This window comes from Panthera onca, chromosome X, assembly GCF_046562875.1.
Source record: "Panthera onca isolate mPanOnc1 chromosome X, mPanOnc1 haplotype 2, whole genome shotgun sequence".
In the NCBI taxonomy this organism is placed as follows: domain Eukaryota; kingdom Metazoa; phylum Chordata; class Mammalia; order Carnivora; family Felidae; genus Panthera; species Panthera onca.
This window is the reverse complement of record NC_138357.1, coordinates 21,628,034-21,654,535: the sequence shown is the minus strand read 5'-3', so window position 1 is coordinate 21,654,535 and position 26,502 is coordinate 21,628,034. Positions and strand designations below refer to the sequence as shown.

Below are 26,502 nucleotides of genomic sequence, written 5' to 3'. Positions count from 1 at the left end.
AATCTTTCTGTGGCAAAAGATTTTAATCTATTCAAAATGGTTTTAGTAATGAAGTGAGCATTTTCTTCACATGGGTCAGAAGCATATTTCTTGGCATTTTGTTTCTTAAGTACAGTTGTCTGATTATCATCAGAGTAGACTGATTTCAGCTGTACATATCTTCCCTTTCTTGCAAATGGATGTATCTGCCTTTTCCCTTCATTCACTGGGTCCATAACAGGAGATTGTTGATGCTCTGATTTGGGACATACACCAGAAAACATCAGGGGCAATTTTGGAGAAATAGAATCCTTTGCATTTACACCAAGCATGATAGCAGAAGTGAGACTTTGAAGAACAATATTCACCATATCACTGGAAATCATAGCGACACAAGACTTAGGAACTAAAAGCATTGGAACAGCCTTATTTGCACACTTGGCGTTTGCTTCAGAGTTTGCTTCTAAATGTTTCCCACTTGTATTACATTTATTAAGAGTGGATTCAGCAAGTAGGACATTATTCTCATCTAGTGTTTTCTCGCAAATGTCACTTAAGATACCCTCAATGGTATCTAGTATTTGAAGTTGAAGTTTTTTTCGATAATCGCTTTTATTGAACAGCCTTTCAACAATATCTTCTGGCCAACTTAGATCAATCGCTCTGTCAAATGTGTTTTTTTCATATTTACCTTTAGTAGACATAATACTTAACACTGTGTTGACAGTCTGACTTGGGTTCCTGTCAGAAACCGCAATATTATGAGCTAAGAATGGATTTTCCATTTCTTTATCTAACTTCTGTTTGATTCCTTGTAAAATTAGTCTAGCCACTTCTGTTGCATATCTATTTAATTTACAGGCAGTCGGGTGACATATTGAGGTGGTCTCTCCAGACTTGTTATGATCCACTGAGCAACAGGAACATTGATCATCAGAATATGAATCTTTGGTGGATAGCCATGGTTGGCTTAAAGCAGTCTCATCGTGCTGTAGAGGCAAAGCTATTGGAACTGTGAGATTGATATGAGGACAAAAGAGAGCTTTTACTTTGGAAGTAGCAAACATTTCTAGATTTGTTAATACTGACTGTATAATATCTTCAACTACATTCATTTTGGTTATTTTACCACTACTGAGTGTGGACTGAAATGTACCTGGATTTCTGTCCAGTGTGGTAGAATGAGCAGAGGCCTTTTCCCCACTGTAATGTTCAGGAAAAGAGATATTTGCCAAGCAGGTGATAGTGTTATATCTATTTTCATTTGCATTTCTATCTGTCATGGCTGCAGAATAAAGTTTTTTAAGTATGGTTCTAACAATATTAGCTACAACAACAGTTACATCTGCTTCAGACACTAAAAGATCCATTCTTTTATCCACAGACTGAATTGATTTTTGAGCAAATGGCTTACTGCCAGCATGAGGAATGTCCCATAAATGAGACTGGGAGAGAGTAAGCACATTTAATTGATCAATTAAGTGATTCTGAAAAATTTCATTCAAAATATTTCTTATAATGGGCACAACTGGGGACTTTCCTGGCTCTTTGAGTTCTACTTCAATTTTTTTAAATGTTCTTTCTAGGTACCATTGCTTAAGAGATTCTGATTTAGTTTCTTCTGATGGTCTTTCCTCTCCAGCACTTTCTTTCTCTATATCTGCAAGATCTTCTAGATAAGATTCTGGGTCAGCTCCTCCAGGAAGAAAATTTCCATAGGTTGGCCTGTATCTGTAATTTTCAATGCCTTGCTCTTCTGGTTCAGTTTCATTAAACTTATGTGGATGCCCTGTTTCAAAATTTGGCAAGCTCACATTTAATTCCGTTTGCATAGCCTTCAAAATAGTACTTGATACTTTCTTTGCATGCACATATAAAGCAGACTGCAATTGTCTTTCATGTGTGTTTGTACAAATGTTGATACTTTCACTTTCCCGGTACCTCTTGTTGCTCTTTTTATTTCCACTGATTGTAGTGCCCAGAATTTCTAAATTTCTATTGGCAAACCCTTTCAATTTAGCAAAAACCATTTCAAAGATCTCTGAAGCCATGACTTCCAGTTTATCTTGATGCTTTACTTTTGTGGTCTGTGTTTTGTGGGCAGTTGTATTTTCCTTGTTGTTAGTCACCTCTTTGCTACCTGGCTGGATCATACTGGACACCATGCTGGAGATTATGTCAAAGCATCTGCTCATTTCCTCAATAAGCAAAGAAAATGATAGGCTGTCAGTATCAATATGCTCTGAGATAGCTTTAAATTCTGAATTTGTGAAACTGTGATCCATTTCAACACTACATAATTTTCTAATGATATCTTCTAGAATTGTATGAGAAATGAGCTGAATATTAGACTGCAGTGCAGTGGTTGTCCTCAAATTCTCATTGATCCAGTCTCTATTTTGTTCATCAGATGGGGGAGAACATGGATGGTCTCCTATGAGCTCATGTAACATGTCATATAAGGTATCCCCGATTCTATCTAACACTTGCAATCTGGTACATTTGTCAACTTCTTCTTGCATACAAGGACAATGACATTGTTGATCAATGTCAGCAGTTTCATGTGAGATTTTAGACCTTAGCTTATCTGAAGGGAGCATAACATTGCTTTTACCTGTATTTCCACTTAACAACTCACAAATACAAGTTGCTAATGAATTTATCATAATGTCAGTATTTAGCCTTGTGACAACAGAGTCTAATTTCTTTTCATAGTCAGCAAAAACTCCTGTATCTATAAAGTCCTTGGGAGAGCCACTCTTCCCAAGATTTAGATTTTTCTTATTATATTTCAGTTCTTTCTGTATTACATCCAAAACAATTTTTACCACTTTAGTTGTGTAAGTACCAAGGTGAGATTGAAATGGTTTCCTGTCAGGTGCAGGCTTTGAAAGATCAGCATGGCTTTCTAGTTTAAAGCAGTTTTGCAATTTTGGACACATAAATGATTTTAGCTTCTTAAAAATTGTATAGATGATCTTATCACTAATGTGAACTATAGGTTCAGGTGTTGATTCACTTTCTTCAGGTTCTAACCAGGGATCTCTTGTAGGGTCTATGCCAAGTAAAGATAAAAATTTCATCTTCCTTTTACTCTCAAACCATATTTCTAATGGCTCTTTATTTGGTATGTCAGCATTATCTAGAGAATTTTCATGTACTGATGAGTAATGACTGATAATGTGACTACAAGCTATGTAAAGTATTTTTAATACAGCATCTACAATTTCTTGAGATACTCTTTGGATTTCTGACACAGAGAACATCTGGTTCATCCAGTCTTGAAAGGACCGATCTTGTGGGCTTCCTGAGGTAAGAACTGAAGCTTCCTTATCATTTTTATAATCTAGGTGACCAGAGGGCCCAGAAGATATGTCTTTGAGCATCTCTGCTAAAATACTTGCAATTATATTTTCTGAGGCTTTTTGTGTTTGATGCTTTACATGTTGGCCGAGAAGCAAAAGGTCATTATTCAAACATGGATTATCATTAAAAACGTCCCTATTATCAAAAACTGGAAGGTCGGTCTTTAATCCCCAGTCGGGAAATGCTACTTTGCCTTGAGAAGCAGACTTTGTAGGTAAGTTCATATTTCTTTTGTACTTTAAATCAGGATTTTCCCTTGTTAACCAGTGATCAGGAAGCTGTTCTTGTAATTTTGCTTTTTCACCTTTGATAGATGAAATCAGCACATTTTCCACAATCTTATCTATTTCTTTATCTTCATCTTCAGAATAAAGAACCATGCCAAGAACATTAATAGGTGGAAACAGGCATCCATATCTAGGATCATTAGTTACTCTAGTGCTGGTGAGTCTGTGCTCTTCTTCAGTACCAGAAGGACTACTTAGGTTGGGGTGTCTTCTCTTTTGGAAAACTGTTTTTGGTGGTTTCTGATGTAGCTGAGCCAAGATATCATCAAGTAGCTGAAGGATGATCATTGTTTCTTTAGTTGCAATGAGCCTTTCATTATTAAGTCCAATTCGTATATAATTTAATATAGTACTGATTGCTTCCTGTATATAACCAACCAGAGAGGACTGGGAAAAAATATTTGACACTATATTTTGTATTTCTTCTTGGCCAATCAAATTGGCTGCATCAGGTTCAGCACTGGATTTCCTTTTACTGGCTCTTTGAAGGGACACATATATTGGATCTTCCCTGTGTTGTTGATAAGCCAATTCAGTTGTGATTTCAAGATGAGCAAGTTCATTTTGCTTAGAAGATGCAAGAGCCCTCAGCTTTTCTAAAATCACATGAACCATATCCTCTGCAATATCACTCATGTTCTCCACAGTATAAGGCAGTGAAGCTTTTGGAGTTTTTTCTTCTGGAGAAATGCAATGTTCTCCACTGGATGGTAAGTCTGATTTAAAGTGAACTGACAAATTTTCTTGTGCAAATACTTCAATACATTTTTTCTCAACTGCAGACTGTAACTTCTCAAGCACGCTTTCCATAATTTCAGCAGCTGCTGAGGAGATATTGGCATTGGAGAGTAAGTCTCCTTTGTCAGTGTCAGTTTGGTCAACCAGAGCTTTGGCTGTAACAGAAGAAAGAATGGGGATGGTTTGGGTTAATTCAGACACCATTTCATGAAATGTATTTTCTAAAATCAGCTCAGTTTCCTCTTTTAGATGATATTTAAAGTTATCAAAAACATTCTTTAACTCCTGCATCTCCTTTACAACTTTTGCTTTTTCATCAGTAGACAGTGGGTGTTCTGAGCCATCTTTAGATTCCTTTGTGCCTGTTTCAATCAGTGCAGAAAGGTGACTATCATATTTGCAGGTCTTAATCTTGGGGGATTCAGTGGTCTCATTATCCAGAGGTCTCAGTGGTCTCAGTGGTCCAGAGGTTTTATGTTGTCTTTTCCTGTGATGAGTTTTTCCCATAACTGTTCTTTCTTTGTGGGCAGAAGATGGTCTTACAGGTGCTGCTGGTTGCTGTAGTGACCTGTCAGCTGTGTCTGTACAGACCTCTGCCTGAAATGCCTTACTTAGTTCATATAGAAGCATTTCACTGCATGTGCTACAGCAACTCGCACTATTTGAAGAGAGGGTAGAGTCATCAGACGATGGGTATGTAGTATTTTGCAACCTTTCTTCATATTTTGTGATGGCTGGGTATAATATACTGGTCACTGCAGCCACAACCCAGGTCATTATATTATGAATTATATTGTTCAGTTCTTCTGAAGTTACCTGGAAAGGAGGTAAGCAGGACACAAGGGAAATCATATATGAATTTCTTTTAGGGACAGGTGCTACCTTTAATTCCTTGTATCAAAGAATGCATAGCTAGAATCCAGCAATGGTGTATAGAATGAACACAGCAAAACATCTATTTAGAATATCTAATTTCAAGTTGGTTTATTCTCTGTGGCTGCGATCTATTCTTTGAATAAGATTCCCTTTGATTCAAAATCACTTGGAACTTTGATTTTCAGCATTTATTGCTGAGCATAAATGGCTTCCTGGTTAAAAAAATAGCCAAGTGGCTGGGACAGATGGCCTTAACAGATATATTCAGAACATTTCATCCTAAAGCAGCAGAATACACATTCTTCTCAAGTGCACATGGGACATTCTCCAGAATAGATCACATACTGGGTCACAAATCAGCCCTCAACAGATACAAAAAGAGGAAGTTCATACCATGCATATTTTGAGATCATAATGCTATGAAACTTCAAATCAACCACAAGAAAAAATTTGGAAAGCCCTCAAAATACATGGAGGCTAAAAAACATCCTACTAAAGAATGAATGGGTGGGGCATCTGGGTGGCTCAGTCAGGTGGGCGTCTGACTTCAGCTCAGGTTATAATCTTGCAGTTCGTGAGTTCTAGCCCTGCATTGGGCTCTGTGCTGACAGTCAGAACCTGAATCCTGCTTCAGATTCTGTGTCCCCCTCTCTCTGCACCTAACCCATTCACACTCTGTTTCTATCTCTCTCAAAAATAAATAAACATAAAAAAATTAAGAATGAATGGGTTAACCAGTAAATTAAAGAAGAAATAAAAAATACATGTAATGAAATGAAAATGAAAACACAACAGTCCGAACCCTTTGGGATAGAGCAAAGGCAGTCGTCCTAAGAGAAAAGTACATTGCAATTCAGGCCTATCTCAAGAAGCAAAAAAGGTCCCAAATACACAACCTAACCTTACATCTAAAGGAGCTACAAATGGAGCAGAACATAAAGCCTAAAGCCAGCAGAAGAAGGGAGATAATAAAGATTAGAGTAGAAATAAACGACATAGGCGGGGTACATGCATGGCTCAGTCAGTTGAGTGTCTGACTTTGGCTCAGGTCATGATCTTGGTTCATGAGCCCAAGCCCTGCATTGGGCTTTGTGCTGACAGCTCAGAGCCTGGAGCCTACTTTATATTCTGTGTCTCCCTCTCTCTCTGCCCCTCCCCCACTCATGCTCTGTCTCTCACTCTCTCTCAAAAATAAAAAAACATTGAAAAAATTTTTGAAAAAAAAAAAGACATAGGAAAAAACCCCCAGTAGAACAGATCAATGAAACTAAAAGCTGGTTTTTTGAAAGAATAAACAAAATTGATAAACCCCTAGCCAGACTTATCAAAAAGGAAAGAGAGAGAACCCAAATAGATAAATCATGAATTAAAGAGGAGAGATCACAAGCAAATACACAGAAATAAAAACAATAATAAGAGAATACTATGACAAATTATATGCCAACATATTGGGCTATCTTGAAGAAATGGACAAATTCCTAGAAACTCACACACTACCAAAACTGAAACAGGAAGAAATAGAAAATTTGAACAGGCCCATAACTGGCATAGAAATCGAATCAGTTATCAAAAATCTCCCAACAAATAAGAGGCCTTGTATTTCCTCCCAACAAACAAGGGGAATTCTACCAGACAAAGAAGAGTTAATACCTATTCTTCTCAAAACTGTTCCAAAAAACAGAAATGTAAGGAAAGCTTCCAAACTCATCCTATGAGGCCACATTACCTTGATTCTAAAACCAGACAAAGACCCCACCTAAAAGGAGAATTACAGGCCAATATCCCTAATGAACCTGGATGCAAAAATTCTTAACAAGATACTAGCAAATTCAATAGTACATTAAAAGGATTATTCATCATGATCAAGTGGGCTTTATTCCTGGGCTGCAGGGCTGGTCCAATATTTGCAAATCAATCAATGTGATAAACCACATTAATAGAAGAAAGGATAAGAACCATATGATACTTTTCATAAATGAAGAAAAAGCATTTGAAAAAAATACAGCATCCTTTCTTGATAAATACCCTCAAGAACGTAGGGATAGAAGTAACATACCTTAACATTATAAAAGCCATATATGAAAGACCCATAGCTAATATCATCCTCAATGGGGAAAAACTGAGAGCTTTTCCCCTAAGGTCAGGAACACGACATGAATGTTCACTATCACCACTGTTGTTCCACATAGTACTGGACGTCCTAGCCTCAGCAATCAGACAATAAAAAGAAATAAAAGGCATACAAATTGGCAAAGAAGAAGTCAAACTTTCAAACTTTCAAACTTTCACTTTTCACAGATGACATGATGCTCTACATGGAAAACCTGAAAGACTCCACCAAAATACTTCTAGAAGTGATATGTGAATTCAGTCGCAGGATATAAAATCAATGTACAGAAATTGGTTGCATTTCTATACACCAATAATGAAGCAGCTGAAAGAGAAATCAAGGAATATATTCCATTTACAATTGCATGAAAACCCATAAGATACCTAGGAATAAATCTAAGCAAAGATGTAAAAGATTTGTATGTTGAAAACTACAGAAAGCTTATGAAAGAAATTGAAGAAGACACAAAGAAATGGAAAAATATACCATGCTCATGGATTAGAACAAATGTTGTTAAAATGTCTATACTACCCAAAGCAATCTACAGATTTAATGCAATCCCTATCAAAATAACACCAGCATTCTTCACAAAGCTAGAACAAACAATCCTAAAATTTGTATGGAACCAGAAAAGACCCGGAATAGCCAAAGTAATGTTGACAAAGAAAACCAAAGCTAGAGGCATCACAATTCCAGACTTCAAGCTGTATGTAGTCATCAAGACAGTATGGTACTGGCACAAAAACAGACACACAGATCAATGGAACAGAATAAAGAACCCAGAAACAGACCCACAATTGTATGGCCAACTAATCTTCAACAAAACAGAAAAGAGTATCCAATGGGAAAAAAGTCTCTTCAGAAAATGGTGCTGGGAAAGCTGGACAGCGACACGCAGAAAAATGAACCTGGACCACTTTCTTACACCATACACAAAAATAAACTCAAAATGGATAAAAGGCCTAAATGTAAGACAGGAAGCCATCAAAATCCTAGAGGAGAAAACAGACAGCAACCTCTTTGATTTTGGCCACAGCAACATCTTACTAGACATGTCTCTGGAGGCAAGGGAAATAAAAGAAAAAATGAACTATTGGCCTCATCAAGATTACAAGCTTCTGCACAGTGAAGGAAACAATCAACAAAACTAAAAGGCAACTTATAGAATGGGAAAAGACATTTGCAAATGACATATCAGAGAAAGGGTTAGTATCCAAAATCTATAAAGAACTTATCAAACTCAACACCCAAAAACACAAATAATCCAGTGAAGAAATGGGCAGAAGCTATGAATAGACACTCTTCCAAAGAAGACATCCAGATGGCTAACAGATACATGAAAATATGCTCAACATAACTCATCATCAGAGAAATACAAATCAAAATGACAATGAGATACCACCTCACACCTGTCAGAATGGCTAACATTAACAACTCAGGCAACAACAGCTGTTGGCAAGGATGTGGAGAAAGGGGAACCCTTTTGCACTGCTGGTGGGAATGCAAACTGGTGCAGCCACTCTGGAAAACAGTAGGGATATTCCTCAAAGAATTAAAAATACAGGTACAACACAGCAGTTGCACTACTAGGTATTTATCTAAAGTATATAAAAATGCTGATTCGAAGGGGCACAAGCACCCCAATGTTTATAGCAGTGCTATTAACAATAACCAAATTATGGAAAGAACCCAAATGTCTATCGACTGATGAATGGATAAAGGAGATGTGGTATATATATACAATGGAATTCTACTTGGTGATCAAAAAGAATGAAATCTTGCGATTTGCAACAACATGGATGGAACTAGAGTGTATTATTTTATTTTATTTTATTTTATTTTATTTTATTTTATTTTATTTTATTTTTACTACTATTTTTTTAATTTTATTTTTTATTTTTAAAAATTTACATCCAAATTAGTTAGCATATAGTGCAACAATGATTTCAGGAATAGATTCCTTAGTGCCCCTTACCCATTTAGCCCAATCCCCCTCCCACAATCCCTCCCGTAACCCTCAGTTTGTTCTCCATATTTATGAGTTGGAACTAGAGTGTATTATGCTAAGTGAAATAAGTCAGTCAGAAAAAGACAAATATCATTATGATTTCACTCATGTGGAATTTAAGAATCAAAACAGCTAAACATAAGGGAAGGGAAGGAAAAATAAAATAGAGAGGGAGGCAAACCATAAGAGAGTCTTAAATTCAGAGAAAAAAAAGGGTGGCTAGAGGGGAGGCGGGTGGGGGTATGGGCTAAGTGGGTAATGGGCATTAAGGAGGGCACTTGCTGGTATGAGCACTGGGTGTTATACGGAAGTGATGAGTCACTGGTTCCTACTTCTGAAAATAGTACAACACTGTATGTTAAGTAACTTGAATTTAAATACATAAATTTAAAAATAGCCAGGTGGGTGTCTAAACTCATAGAAAACCAATGCTCTGGCAAAAAGACAGACTGTGTTTATGATCCATGAAATAATTCTTTTTTTTTTTTTTTCAACGTTTTTTTTTTTTTTTTTATTTTTGCGACAGAGAGAGACAGAGCATGAACGGGGGAGGGGCAGAGAGAGAGGGAGACACAGAATCTGAAACAGGCTCCAGGCTCCGAGCCATCAGCCCAGAGCCCGACGCGGGGCTCGAACTCACGGACCGCGAGATCGTGACCTGGCTGAAGTCGGACGCTTAACCGACTGCGCCACCCAGGCGCCCCAGATCCATGAAATAATTCTTAAAAATACAAACCAGATTACCTCTAACAAACTATTTCAGAAAACAAATTTGCCTCCAAAACATTTATATGCCTTTGCAGAGGTAGCCTCTTTTTATGTAGGCATCTATTCAGCTATGAGGCAATAGTGAAAAAGCACCACAGTGGAGTGGTCAGCCTGTGGACTCTGTGGCCTGCCTGTTGTTGCCTTCCTCTGAAAGTTCACTGTGCTTTTATATATGCTGATGACTACAGCTACTTGTTAAGGCTTAATTAATGGTCAAGTATTAGTACTGATGATTTAGGGGAAGTGAACAGGGTTTGGGTGCAACAAAAGAATTCTCAGTGCAAACTGTCTTGGATAGGGAGACAGAGGATGGCTCAGAAGTAAGGAAACACATTCATTTAGGTCCAAAAGGCTGAGATACACCTGAGACTCAAAGGGCCAGAAGGCTGAGCAGTAGGAGGAAGTTGGGGGTCCTTCAGTATGAGCTGAAGTAGAACCCAAGGACCAGAACTGAATGACATTTTCCTCAATGGTTAATTGTACTCACTGTCACACCTAAGACTGGACTGGGGCCAGATGCAAATTGCACCTGAAAAACTCTATTTGTTTAGGTACTTCTACTTATTGAAGATATATTTTGGGAACATAAAAATCCTCCTGCCTATAATAAAATAGTATTTGTTTTGAAGTTATTGTTACCCTCAAGACATCTAGACCAAGAATGCATACATTCCACAGAAACTCTTATTTTTCAAAGCTGTGCATAAAAGTCAGAGGCAGCAAAGGCTGGATGCCTGGCATTCTGGCTATGCATTGTTTGATATCCTGGCATTTGGGCACCAGATTCCCTATAATGTGGTTGTTGCCTCCCAATTACCTCCAAAGTTACCTTCCAGATTGTTCAGGTTTAGGCCAACATTCAATGAAAAGTTAGCACCTTGTTGTAGGTAGCATATCTCTCATGATCCGTTAGAGGTTTGAAAGCCACTACAGGGAAAAGCCAGTTTTTCCACCCCAATTCCCAAATATTTTAATGCTTTTTTATTGTGATAAAGTACACATAACATAAAATGTACCATTTTACCATTTTAAAGTGTACAGTTCAGTGGCATTAAGCACACTCATAATGCTGTGCAAACATCACCGCTATCTAGTTCTCTTAATGCGTTCTTTGTCACCTACTGCTTGCACTAGAAAATGGCTATTGAGTTTGAAAAACATAGTCTGGGATGATAACATATGGTTGAAAAACACTTGTTTTACATAAACATGGCTGAAATCAAACACTTCTAACATCTAACCATTAACAGGTAAGTTACTTACCTTCTTGATCTAAATTGGTCCAAATCTGTTCCAATACATATGAGCCAAGAATTTCAATATATATTATTTTCTTAATACCAGAGAAAATGTACAGACGTCCTACATTATTACTCATAAGGTAGCAGAGAAGAGGCATTTCCAATCTTGGTATATAAAATAGGGGCATTCTTATAATGAAGTGAACTGTGATAAATAGAATCTGATTTTCACCTTATTCTCACTATACTATTAAACCAAGAAATATCCTTTTGGTGCCAGTATGTCTATGTCTTTGTGTTTGTTGCTTGTTTTCTGAATTGAGCAGGTGTATGTGTGAAAAGTGTGTGTGTGCTACTCCCCTGAACCTCTCTCATGTTCACGATTCCTCTGTCTAGCCCTAGAGTTGGGGCTCATCAAATTCACCCTCTGATCTTGGCCTGGTCCAAGTTGCAGTTCTCAAGTGACCAGGTATTTCTTTTGATGGAGTACGACCCTAAGATTTTCCTTACTCCTAGGAAAATTAAGAGACAGATCTAGGCATCCTGGTTCACATGCCCAAGGGACAGGATGCTCAGCCCTAAGCCAGATCTTAATAGTATGCAAAGACATTTCCCTTAATGGCTTCCCATTATGGAGTGGGTTTGTGGTATTTGATGCTTTTCACCTGGTGACTAAAGCTCCTAATGCTCCTTCAATATATCCTCCTGAGCCCCTCTGCCCAAAGGGCCAATAACAGTAACTTTGGACCCCTGCAAAACTCAAGATTAACTGAGAGTGAAAGTCAAGGAAGAGAAGAAGACAAAGAGGGAAACTGACTAACGTCAACAGATGATTTTGCTCATTGTCTGATTCACAGATTTTTCTCTAATCTCATATTACAAAATATCCTTAACATGTTGCTTTATCAGTGAATTTCATTGTACATACTTTTCCTTGACGGCAGTTATGATAGTTTTGTTGTCTGAAAAGTAAAGAGAGATTGATTTTATTACTTCTGATTTATAATTTATGTAACTTTCCCCCCAATTCCTAATCAGTGAATCAGATTTTCTCCTTTGTACTTGGAGATTTTTTTTTCTCCATAGCAACACACAAAAAAGAGTAAGTTTTATTTTTTGTCTAATCCCCCTATTTAGCCTCCTACTTAGATATTGGCCTGTGGGTATAGGACATGCTCCATTACTCTGGAGCAGAATAATTGCTGCATAAACAGTAGAATCATAAACAGCTGCTGCATAAACTAACATCTGTCTGAAGTTACTACTCATGAACCACCTTAGCCAAGTTTGTTTCGTAGTGAGTTGGGAAGAGTATGGGGTTGGAGAGAGAGGGGGTGGGCTAGTCCTTTCTGCCTGCTCTGCTTGATCAGAGCTTCCAGATAATTCACTTTCTGCCCACCTCCTCAAAACTCCTAGTCTCCTCCCCTTCACACTACAGTAGAAAAAGACCCATGGATGATTATTGATAATGATGGATTAAAATAATGGGTTTCTGATCACATGCAATACCAAATTAGATGTAGCCCTTTTCTAAGTATCATAATATTCTATCCTGTGCTTTTTTCTCTTTTTTTAAAGTTTTTATTTTAATCACCCTGTGCTCACCACAACAAGCACACTCCTTAATCCCCATCACCTGTTTCATCTCTCTTCTGGTAACATCAGTTCTCTCTAGTTAAGAGTCTGTTTCTTGGTTTGCCTTTTTTCCCTTTGCTCATTTGTTTTGATTCTTAAATTCTACATGAGTTAAATCATATGGTATTTATCTATCTCTTACTGCCTTCTTTCACTTGGAATTATACTTTCTAGGTCCATCCATGTTGTTGCAATCTATTCTATGTTTTCAGCAGAATTCGTTATTATCACCTACTACATGGAACCAAAAATATATTTTACTAAATTGTAGCAAGAGAACCACACAATCATATAAACTATAGAATACTAAAAAAGTTTAAAAAAACAAGGCCTAAGACTGTAATTTTGATTTATATTATATTTTCCTGCCTACATGGATCATTTGCCTCTCTTCTTCCTGACCTCCTTAAAGGAAAAATGGCACTCTACATTTTTACTTGGCTTGCCCTTATGTTATCAAAATTACTTTTTTCTCCAAGGCCTACAATTCAATTTTGAGAAATACAGCCAGTCTCTGAAATTACAACCTGACTCCTAGTGGGAAAAGAAAAACTTATAGGTCTCAGCTAGGGTTAGGTAGCAATAGCCCATCCTCAGACTTGGAGCGTTTTGCAATATGGAACTAGAACATGAATGTGGATGTCAGTGACACAGTTCCTATCCTTTGGCTTCATTTATTTTTCTGATACTCAGTTTCTTAGGCCAACTCCAGCACAATTTCCTTCTTGTAGGTCCTCTGCAACCTAATGCATCCAGACTCTTTTCTGCTTTCTCTGCCTCACACCATATACAGCAAGTGGAACCCGGTGAGTCCTGCGTATTTGTTGCTCTCTGTCCCCACAGGCTTTCTGTCCCAAAGGCATGCATTTAGATAAGAGGAAATGGCAAATATCTGAGAACAAAACTAACCAGATAAATGAGGAAGCCTCGTAGAAGGTCACTAAAAAATAGTTGTAATATCAGATGCAATCTACAATCTGCAATGAATTATCAGATTCTCACTGGCGTCAAATGAACAGAAGCATGCAAATGAACCTGCTGTCATATTGGAAAGTTCCATCACAATTTCAGGAGTGACATGATATTTCATCTACTTTTCCCTAGTCTTCGGTGGTTTTCCCTGATAGATTGATGCCATTAAAGTGTCTAAAGTTTAGGTCATTTGTACTGCTCACTTTCTACTTCTTAAATAAAGAGGGCAGCGATATTTAATGACCATTATTTCAGAAGCCCCAAAGAGAAGGCACACTTTTTCACCGTTTAACTTGCCATTTCACAAAGCTATAAATATACCTCTCTGCTTCTGATCTTCTCCTCTGTACAACCTCGCTTTAGTCCAGAAGATAACTTAAAGATATCTTCACGTGGTTGGCCAGCCACCCCTTGAGGATTAATGTGACAAACCTAAAATTTAGTCTGCCTAGTCCTCTGAATACCTAATTTTTAATCTAATTGGTGGTCTTCTGTTTATATCTCAGACTCATAGCTTTGAGGTGATGGCTTACACCTCTTGATCATCCACATGCACAGTCCATTCTATTGCCAAATCCATTTACTCATTCCAGTGGCTAAGTGGGAATTAAAAGCATCACTTCTGTATCCTAACATCAGTGGTTTAATCTGAAAGCCAAAACTGGGTGGTTCCATGGGTGGCCTTCCCTTTTCCTGACATTTTATCCACTGCCCTTCCCTCAGTTCACTCTCTGGCATTCCTCAAGTCTCCCTGTCTTTTGTCCTGATGTTTTGTAAAGAACAACTGAGGTCAGAGGTAGTGCTTTATTTATCGTTGTATCCCAATACCCAGAACTATACTCTGAACATAGTAGGCTCCCAAGAAAGTTTGGCACATAAATTCCCATTTAACATGTTTTGGATGCATACTTGTCTCTACTCCAAAAGGAAGGCCATTGTGCAGGCCACAAATCATTAATGGACTTCAGTAATGGGCACCGATTTAAGTGTCTTCTATTTGTCCTACATGCTGCTGTCACAGTTGTTCAGCAGAGTTACTGACTTGATAATATCACAGTCCTCCTGAAAGCCATTAGACTGTCATTCAGTGAATGAAATACAGACTTCTGAGCATAATCTTCAGGGTGAAAGACTCACTGCCTTCTTTACTGTGTTTCCCTGTCACCTTCCATCCCAATCATAAGAACATGCTCAATATCTAAATGCAAAGCTTAATTATTACAACTGTCTACCTCACCACGATCTTATCACATTGCCCTTCTCTTGTCCTGATTTCTTTGGTTTCTAATTCTATTCTAAGGCTCCTGTGTATGGCCCTTGGTTAAGCATTAGGAAAAACAGAGAAATGAGGATTTGAGAGGAAGAGAAGGGAGAGAGGTAAGTGGTGGAACAGATGTGATGCATCTGTTGATGCATTGAGCTTTGTGAAGCAATGAGATGCATCAAAGAGGACTAAGCTCAAGCCCCTGAACCTGTGTTCCTCTCTGTAAGGTAAGGGAATGTGACATGGGTGCAATGGGCAGAGCCAGACCAGATGGTGTCATTAGCTATGTTTTGGTGTGCTCTGGCCTGGAATTGTCCTAGGGATAGCTAAAAGTATTTTAACACCGTCTATTTGAGAAGAATGGGGAAGAAGCTCCAGGTCATGAGCAAACTTCTTCCCTTTAGCCGAGCTAAGATTTTTAGCAAAAGGGTACCCAGAGCATTTGCTTTTGAAAAGACTCATGTGATTCTGTAGTTCTGTAGTCTAGTATAGTGGATGGCAGGAGGAAGATGAGAACAGGGATGAATACTTTCTAAAACTACATAATCACTATTCCTCACCTTTATTTCTTTAAACTGTCCTAACAGTGGGCTAGTCAGTTTCCTTCCTTCAGCATCTTTACATCTTATGGGTACTCAGTAAGTCAGACAAACTGACTTCATCACTCCTAAGCTCAAAATCCTTTTTCTAGGAAGCTTGCTCTGAATGTCAACACCATTTACCACCACACGCTGCTTCACCTTACCCAACCATTTTCATCAGAATTTGGAATTTATAAAACCTATCCTGGACCTCATTTGGTTTGAGTGTTTAAAACATGATGGTGTTGGATATTTGTGTTCCATCAGGAGTTATTTTATATGCACAAAATATTCAAGTTTGAGGGGAACAGCACTTTAGCAGAATAGGTGGCCACAAGGTTGGAGGGCTGAAAGGCACCTAGGCCCCCAAAGAAACACCTTTCTCCACTGTCCTTGATTTTGCCTCATTAGAGATTCATTACTTTAGGTTACAGTACAAATATCCTAAAGATGGGGTGACAGATTAAGTCATTAATACTATATGACAAACTAATTCATCGTCATTAGAAAACCAATAACCTCAAAAGACACGAGTAATGTATGTTTGAATGTGGAGAGGGGAAAAGAATAGATCTAGATCCTGGAAAGCTACCTGGAAAGAAGAGGTAGTATTACCTGAAAGGGGAATGAAGACCCTGTGTGTTAGGGGAACATAGAACAAAAGTGTGACTAGAGAGAAGGTAAAAGAACATACATAACTTTGCCAACTTTACAATTTTAGCTTAGTTCCAAGAGGTCGCAAAAAATGAATGCAGGCAGAACTGCAATAACTGAGGTGTCCATGGGAACATCCGCCCTCAAGCAGCACTCCTGTGTAATTATTAAAGTGTTAATTTAAAATAACACATTACTTTATTAAGTTTTATTAGATACTTACTTAATTGGTGAATCATGAGAAGCAAAGACTCCTTGAGCTACAGGTGAATTTTCAGAGAGAGAGAGAAAGAAAATTATTACTTGTTGGTATCTTTCACAAGTAATGGTGTAGATTGTAAAATGGTAATAAACATGTACTAATATGTCTTTATTCCCTGCTGTCACTGCTGTGTTTAAACCCTCCATCGACTCCCAGGAAGGCATAAAATATACTTTAAGATCTGGGGCGATTGCCTACCTCACCAGCCTCATCTCTGGTCACCATTGCACATGTACTCTTTGCTCCAGAGACACTGAACAACATGCAATTCCCTTTGCCTGTGCCCTATTTCCTTTATAACTCTAGTATCCCTCTCTTAAATTCTTCATCTTTTAGGATTCACTCAGCTTGTGTCACCTCTTTCAGAGAGCCTTCCTTGAAATCTGCCTAGATAGACAGGCATCCTCCTTCAATGCTCCTGAAGCACCCTATACTTCCTTCTCTTATAGGACTTACTATGCTATGGTTTACAGTGCCTGGCATATAGTAAACACTCAATAATACTTATTTATTGAATCAATTCTTTAACATAGATGTTGGATCAATGTTTGTTTATTAGTCTAACAGTCATAATCTCTTTCCACTCAAATACTGTCTTTGCATGACATCTAGCAAAATTGCAGAAGTGGAATTTAGAAAATATTTCTGAATAATTATACCTAACGCAAGTCTTCATGTAGAATATATTCATAGGAATACTGGAATGGTGTATGTCACTTATATGCATACATGACTAAATAGTCTTAGACAAGCAAGGCTCTGATTAATAGAAAGTAGTATTACCAATTAGAGCCAGTTCAAAGTCAAGGTGAATTACTATTTATCTTTCTCCTAATAAATATAAAGTGTATTGTGAATAACCAGTAAATTCCAATGATCTGTTTTAAAAGGTTTACTTAAAATTCTATGTGCCTTCTTGAGTTTCTTTGTATATGAGTATGTTTTTGCATGTGTACAGTTTTGGAAAGGAAGGAGCTAGAATTAATAGTGCATAAACCTGAAAAATTAAGTGTGAAGATAATACTGTTGTAGTCCTTTTATTTTTTAAAATATTTATTTATTTATTTATTTATTTAGAGAGTAAGAGAGTGTGAGCAGGGGAGCGGCAGAGAGAGAGAGAGAGGGAGAGTGAGAAAGAATCCCAAGAAGGCTCCATGCTGTTAGTGCAGAGCCCAATATGGGGCTCCATCTCACTGTGAGATCATGACCTGAGCCAAAACCAAGAGTCAGATGCTTAACCAAATAAGCTACCCAGGCGCCCCTGTTGTGGTAGTTTTAAAGTATGTCTATAAGTTCCTTGTTAATACTCCCTCCAAAAAGTGGAGGTTAACTCTCTTCCCCTTGAGTGTACATTGGACTTAGTGACTTGGTTCTAATGAACACTACAGGGTAGAAATGATGGTGTATAACTTACTGAAACTAGGTTATAAAATATACTGTGGTTTCAGCCCCTCTATCTTGGATCACCCACTCTGGGGGAAGCCAGATGCCATATCATGATATTCTAGAAGCCCTATGGAGAGGCCCACAAGGTGAGGCACTGAGACCTCCTGACAACAGCTATGTGAGTGAGCCATCTTGGAAGTGAATCCTCCAGTTCCAGTCAAGCCTTTAAATGACTGCAACAGCCCTGGATGACATCTTGATCATAACCTTATGAGAGACCCTGAGTCAGAACCACACAGCTAAGTTGTTCCTGTATTCTTAACCACAGAAACTGTAGGATAATATTGATTGTTTTTTTAAGCCACTGAGCTTTGGGGTGATTTTTAAACTTAGCAATAGATAACTAATGTGACTGTTACAAAAAATAAGCAAGTCTTCTATGGTTTCTATGAATATGGTGGATTAAATGTCCTGAAGAGCCTATGTGAAACATATTAGAAATGCAACGGGAATTTGATAAAAATACAATTATAGTGTAGAGCTTCAAAACACCTCTTTAATGGCTGGACACATCTAGTAGACAATAAGAAAAAAAAAGTCTAGTAGACAAAAAAATTAGTAAAGACATACAATCAATAAATGTAATTTAATATTCATTTAGAGCCTTACATCCTGCAAATACAGAATACACATTTTTTTGGTATGTCCATGGAGCACTTTCAAATAGCAATCACATATTTGGCCACAAAGAAAACCGTAACAACTTCAACCTGTTACAAGATTTACAGGCTATATTCTCTGAATTTAATTAAAAGAACTGTGGCCCAAAATATTAATTTCTTGATAATTAAGAAACATGGATAACTCTCAAATCAAAGAGGGAATTAAAAGGAGAAAGTATAATCTACCTAAAAAAGTTGAACTAATTTTTTTCTCCTCCAAACTTGTTCATCCTTCTGTACTGCCTGTCTACTGAATGGCACCACTATTCACTACTCATTTAGTTGCCCAGTCTAGAAATCTGGGAGTTGTCTTCAACTCCTTCATCTCCCGTATTCAATCAGTAACCAAATCTCATCCATTCAACCTCCTTAGTTTGAGTCAAATATGTACCCAGCTCTTCATCCTCACTGCCACTGACCTTGTTCAGGACTCATTTCTAGCCTGGACTATTGTAATAGTCTCTTGAATTGTAGTAAGAGACAGTATGGCATTGTGGCTAGAATTGGTTGAGTAAGACAGACCTTTCACATACACTGTGAAACCTTGGGCAATATAGTTTACCATTCTGAGACTTAGTTTACTTATATGTAAAATGGTAGATAAAAATGTTTCTGTCCTCATTAAATTGGTGGGAGGACTAAATGAGAGGATATAACAAATTTAGCATAGTAACTGGCATATAGTAAATGCTATTATTTTTATTGTCTCATTTCCTCTAGTCTCTTCACCTCTAATTCTTTTATCCCTTTATCTATCTATCTATCTATCTATCTATCTATCTATCTAAGAGAGTATGTGAGTGGAGGAGAGGGTCAGAAAGAGGGAGGGAAAGGGAGAGAGAGAGAGAATCTTCAGCAGGCTCCACATGCAGGGCTCAATCCCACAACTCTGGGATCATGACCTGAGCTGAAATCAAGAGTCGGACGCTCAACCAACTGAGCCACCACCCAGGTGCCCCTCTTTTCCCCCTTTTTAGAAAAGGCAAATTCTGATTATATTATGACCCTGCCAATATTCTTCAATAGTTGCACTTGAATAACAGGATAAAAGGTAGATTTCTTTGCCTGGCCTACCAGAGACAATGATCTAACCCTTATCTACCAGTCAAGCTTCATTTCCTGAAATTCTCTAACTTGAACTTTTAGATAAAGCAATTCTGAGAAAATTTCTATTTCCAAAAATGTACTAGGCTCTAATGTCTATATGTTAGTAAATGTATTCCCTTTTCCTGGAAGGTTCTCCTTCTATTTGTCTGCTTAGAAAATTTTTCTTATCCTTCATGTCTCAGCCCAACTGTGGCTTCTATAAAAGTTTCCCTGGCTTCCCTATGCTTCCACTGAACTATGTACATACCTCCATTATTACACTTATCGTAATGGGTTGTGATTATTGGCATAAGTGTTCCCCACTAAACTGTAAAATCCAGGAGAGGGACCATGGCTTTTCTACTTTGTATAGTTTCTACTTTGTATGTATGTAATAATTAGCACAATGCTTATCATATAGCAGAAGCTCAATAAATGTTAGTTGAATGAATAGGTTAATAGATTTTAGGACTTACTTAATAACTGTTGCTAATGTTTACCTGACTTAGAGCTAATGCTTGATTTCTTGGCCCTTTCTTCATTAAAATCAGCATATTTCACCTATATATGCCACAAGAAAAAAAAACAATGAAATTCATCAAGGGGGTTTTAAAAGAATTTGAACGTCAGCTATTTCTCACATTTAAAATACAGAAATTTAGGAAAACAATGTTAAAAGTCCATTTATAATAAAAATGCAAGTTTTATTTGGTTTATATATTACAGAATTTACAGGTTTGTAGAATTCATTGGTATTCTGAAATTAACTGAGGAGTGCACTGATCAGCATGGAAGGTAATCAATTGAACAGATAAAAATATTATGTGTGGTTTTTAAACAAACTATAGGGGACATGATTTTAGAAAGCTGGGAGGCAGAAAGGTTTTCTGCATGTATAGGATATGACTCTTTAATTTGGCCAAGAGCTCCACCTGTTTAGATATTTATACAGAAAGATAAATCCAACCGAGTAGACTTTATTTTTTCCCAGGTCTGAGAGCTAAACACAGGCCACCAGAAGTATATTTCCTGACACTGATGGAATGGGCAAAAAAGTTGGAAAATAGTATTATATTCTATTGTAATAAAAGTGGTCATGCTATTTCTCAAAGTAAATTAGGTTTTTGTGACCATTTGATGTATTCATAATGTTCATATATATATATATATATTTTTAAAGCCTACTTTAAAAACTGATAGTCTAAATGTGTTTATCGACTTTTTTTGGCAAAGTATGTAGTATTAAGTTTACTGTCCATGTTACACTCAGGGGATACTTTTTTTATGGCTCCATAGTGAGACTAATGAAAAGTAATTCCTAATGTACAACTACTAAACTATCTTAGAGTAGTTAAGTTTCTTTTTTTCAGAAAGTAAGCATACTAATTATGGATGTTGATACAGTGATACAGTGCCCTGTACACAGCAGGTGTTTAATAAATATTTGTTTATAGAGAGAAGCATATTGTGGCTAACATGCTACATTTGAGCAGCTATATATTTGAGTCTGTTGCTTACTATGCATTTAACATAGGACACTGCAAATGATGGCACTTGCTATTTTAGTTGTGAAGGCAGACTTTTGGGAAGACTTTAGTGAATTTCCTGCTTGATGACATCTCTTTTAAACCATGTTAACTGTTTAGAACAGCTGAGCCAGTTAATACAGGGCTAACAGAGCCAATGTGGATTTTATTTTTAAAATGACAAAATGGAAGTCTGCAAAGGCAATCTATGCTGCGACCAGAGGCTGCAACCTGAATGTCTGCCTCCAACTTCCCACCATCAGATACGTGACCCCTGGTCACAAAGGGGACAGGGTGAGGCAGCATGGCTATCTCTGCACAACCCATCAGCACTGGGAGAAAATGACTCTCAAAGCCCAATTCGTTGCTTTCTCTGTAGGGCACAGGTATGTACTTTGAAGTTCTTGAAGCTCATCATTTAGGAAGCCTATAAGCTAAGGGCTAAGTGGGAACATTCAAGTTGCTCCTGGTAAATCTCTATAAAAATTGAGATAAATATAACATTCAAATTTTGGATCTTTTTAACACATTTAAAGTCTTGGTCTTATCACTTTTGGTAGCTTACAACTTGTTACTGATATTCCCTATACTTACAGTATGACAACACTAGTGTAATTGACAGCTATGAGCTTTGGAAGTCTGAAGTAGCAGAGCATTATTACTGTGGGTTTGCATTTCAATTTTTATAAAATCTTACTATAGGGTGGTTAATTGTCTTTTAATGAATGAAATTATATTAGACCAATCTTGATAATAATTCCACTTCATTTTTTCTGTCTGTATCTGGGACAAATGGAATGTTACTTGCCTCTTGTTTCAAAATAGCCTGCACAGAATGTCTGGGGCCATTTGTTTTAGCAGAAACACCTGGAACTTGAAGTGAGCTACTTTTGATTCCTGGGGGAAAGAAAAGGTACCTTTAAATATGAAAAAAAAAATGATACAGTTCTTGCTGAACTGCCATAATGTCTAGAATTACCACAGTCAGGGATGTATTTACTTATGCAAATAAAGACAGTATCTCCACATACAAGATGCCTTCCAGTGTCTCACCACCACCATCAGGGACAAGCCTGAATTCCCTAACTTCTGTTCCTAAATTACTTTGCCAAGCTTAATCTCCCATTACTCCCCCTGCCTCAGAATGAACTGCTTTGCACTTTATTCAGTAGGCAAGGGGGAACCACCGAGGACTTTTGAGTAATTATATGTTCGAAACTGTATTTTGAGAATATTACACTCACAACAAACTGTAGGAGAGATTAACAAGAGGAAAAAGAGACTGAGGCAAATTATTACAGTTGTTAAGGGCAGGGGTATTGTGAATGGAAAGGAGGGAAAGATTATGAGATAGTTAAAGGCTGTAAATTGGACAAAATGACAACTTTTGGATGTAGAATATGAGCAATAGGAAAGGGTCAAAGGTGACTCCAGCTTTGTGTCTGAAAAAAAGGAGGAACAGAAACAGATTTGGGGGTGACTAGAAGATCATGAATTTGGTTTTGTGCATGCTGGATTCAAGGTGCTAATTGGCCACCCAGATGATGATGTTGTAGTGTTCTTGGTGTGTGTGTGTGTGTGTGTGTGTGTGTGTGTGTGTGTGTGTGTGTGTGTAGAATATTCATGGGAATCTTTTGCTGAGACTATCAGAGACTTAGTGAACCTCTAGTTCAGCCAGAAGATGGGAAATTGGATGTATTTTTATGTCTGGGGAGAAAGGATGGCATTAGAGGATAGAGACCTTCTCTTAGGGAGAATTATCTGCACAAATCACAGTACTTCAGAAACTTACTCTACCTATCAGTATAGGCAGCCACAGCAGAGATTCTAACTTCCCCATGGTTTGCAGATTCCAAAGTGCCTATTCACCCAGCAATCACTCAAAAATGTTCAATACTAACATTTACAACCATGAATAATTTTTATATCTTCCTTAATCAAAATAATCACAGATTTTATAATAAGGGGTAAAAACGCATAATTTAGAAAACTATACAACAAAACTATTTAACTGAAAGACAACAGAGCAATTATAAATATTGTTCATTTTCTTACCTTCATTTAAAATATGTGATGTTTTAGTCATTTCTTTATGTTTCTGTATGGTTTAATATTCAAGAAAAAAGCATTCATTAGTAATTAAGCTTCTAAAAGAGACTTGCTTGCTCTAGAGCAATCACATTAACATAGTATGTCCCCTTTTTTTCCCATCCCCTACGTGTCTCCTAAGCTCTGGTCTCAATGCTACTGCACAGTATCAACCTCTTTAATGAATATCTCTCATAGGTACCCAAACTAACTACTTCAAATGAACCTTATCATGTGCCCATGTACTCCCATCTTTCCAAACTTTTTCCTCCTTTGTCTTCCATATTTTGGTTAAACATGTAACAACCCAGGGGCACATGGTTGGCTCAGTTGGTTAAGCATCCAACTCTTGATTTGGGCTCAGGTCATGATCTCATGGTTTGTGAGTTCAAGCCCCGCGTCAGGATCTACACTGACAGTGCGGGGCCTGCTTGGGATTTTCTCTCTCTCCCTGTCTCTCTGCCCCACCCATGTGCTCTCTCTCTCAAAATAAATAAATAAACTTTTTAAAAAAGGTATAACTATCCATCCAGTGACCCATACTAGAAAGCTTAGAGTTACTCCATTTATTTCAGATAGGACCAATCCAATGGATTGAACACATTGCTTGGAATTAAAATAAGGTATGCAATTCCTAACCTTAAGTTTGTCATCTTACAGTCGAACAGACAGAAAAAGATGACACAGTATAGTGATTTCTGACATAGAGGTAAGCCTGAGCACTATGGGAGCACAGAGAAAAGACATCCTACTTCAAGAGAACCTATATACAAAAATTAAATCCTCATTATCATCATCATCATCATCATCATCATCCTCTCCCTCTCTCTGGATCTACACATCTATTGAGTCACCAAATCCTGACACAGTCTGACTCTGAAACGTGTTAAATCTGTAGCCTCTGGTTTACCCTCACTGCCACTGCCTTAGTTTGGGCCTTATCATTTTTATCTGGACCATCACAGTAGACTCAAAACGATATTCCCTCTAATCTCCTCTCTCTCAAACACTGCATCTATCTCACACACTTCAACTAGATTATATTTTTATTTGTTTTTTAGTTTTAAAAAAAGACTTCTCTCTCTCTTTTTAAATGTATGTACTTACTGGCCATCCAAGGGGATACAGGAGTACTGATGCATAGGGGCACTTGTACCCCAATGTTTATAGCAGCACTCTCAACAATAGCCAAATTATGGAAAGAGCCTAAATGTCCATCAACTGATGAATGGATAAAGAAATTGTGGTTTATATACACAATGGAATACTACGTGGCAATGAGAAAGAATGAAATATGGCCTTTTGTAGCAACGTGGATGGAACTGGAGAGTGTGATGCTAAGTGAAATAAGCCATACAGAGAAAGACAGATACCATATGGTTTCACTCTTATGTGGATCCTGAGAAACTTAACAGGAACCCATGGGGGAGGGGAAGGAAAAAAAAAAGAGGTTAGAGTGGGAAAGAGCCAAAGCATAAGAGACTGTTAAAAACTGAGAACAAACTGAGGGTTGATGGGGGGTGGGAGGGAGGGAAGGGTGGGTGATGGGTATTGAGGAGGGCACCTTTTGGAATGAGCACTGGGTGCTGTATGGAAACCAATTTGACAATAAATTTCATATATTGGAAAAAAAAATGTAGGTACTTAAGTAATCTCTACACTCATTGTGGGGCTTGAACTCATGACCTGGGAGATCAAGAGTTGCATGCCTTTCCAACTGAGCCGGCCAGGTGCCCCCAGAATATCTTTTTAAACCCCATCTCATTCTTATTTCACATCTCTTCTCAAAAACCTGCAATTGTTCTCTACTACTGAGACAATAAATCCATTCTCCACGAGGTGTACAAAACAATGGCCGCAACCTACCTTTCAGTCTCCTCTCTGGCGCTGCCCCAGGTTTGCAGGCTTGCACTATCATGCTCTCACTTAACACTTTAACATCAGTGCGTAATACTGCCTCACTATATCCTCATTCATCTGGAAGCATCCCACTCATATCGCAAGACCTAATACAATGAAGCCCTCCTTTAATAAAGCCTTTGAAGGCTTCTCTAGGCAGGACCAGTCTCTAAATCTTCTGTATTCCCACTACATTTTGTACAAATCAAAACATTTTGTACAAATCAAAACTCTCGTCTTATTTTATGGTAAGGACTTTTGTTTATATGTGTCTAATCCTTGGATAGTGAGTCCTCATGAGTAGTGATGATGTCTTTTCCATATCTGTGTATCATGTCAATTGTTTTCCCCCTTTTCCCCTCCTTCTAGTTTAACACAGGCCCAGGCCCACAGCAAATTCTCAGTAAACATTAGCTATTATCAGTATCAGCAAATTTTTAAGTCAGTTTCTGCAAAACCATATGGTACATTTAACATGATGCTGACTCAGAACCTTCTGTTCTGTGTAGGACTCCATTATCTCTGACCCGTCAGTACCATGGCAGTGAAGACAATATCCCATAAAAATAATAGTTAACAGGATAAATTAACGATCAATACAAAGCGTCGGAGACATACAACTTTCTACCTTTTGTTCTGCTTTGTTTTTCTGTACATCATGCTGAGAAGATATGAAGACTGATGAGTTTTTGGCAGGAACCTTTACAAAACTCAGAGAATGGTGACCTGGTCCTAAAAGTAAATGAAAGAGAAATCATATAATTTTAAATAATTTTATCCAAATGCAATTGAAGTATAATAAACCACATATATTTAAAACACACCATTTGTCCAGTTTTGACACATATACAAGCTATTGAAACCATCACCACAAACATTTCCACCACCCCCAAAAGTTTCTTTGTTTCCCCGTATAGTTCATCCCTCTCTCTACCCGTCTTCCAGACAACCTACTGATCTGCTGACACTGTAATTGTTTGCATTTTCTAGAGTTTGCTACGAATGGAATCATATAGGATGTATTCTCTCCTTTTCTTTTTTTTTTCTCAGACTG

The 26,502-nt window shown here is 37.7% G+C and overlaps 1 protein-coding gene across 1 annotated transcript in view; it reads right to left on the bottom strand.

The window, feature by feature from the left end:
* Nucleotides 1–26,502, bottom strand: part of LOC145713701 (fibrous sheath-interacting protein 2-like) — a 76,263-nt gene that overhangs the window by 31,055 nt on the left and 18,706 nt on the right. The window contains 7 exon segments of the mRNA XM_081792597.1: nt 1–5,186; nt 12,302–12,335; nt 16,703–16,739; nt 20,436–20,496; nt 22,270–22,358; nt 23,517–23,559; nt 26,077–26,180. Of these exon segments, the coding sequence (XP_081648723.1) occupies nt 1–5,186; nt 12,302–12,335; nt 16,703–16,739; nt 20,436–20,496; nt 22,270–22,358; nt 23,517–23,559; nt 26,077–26,180 (5,554 nt within the window).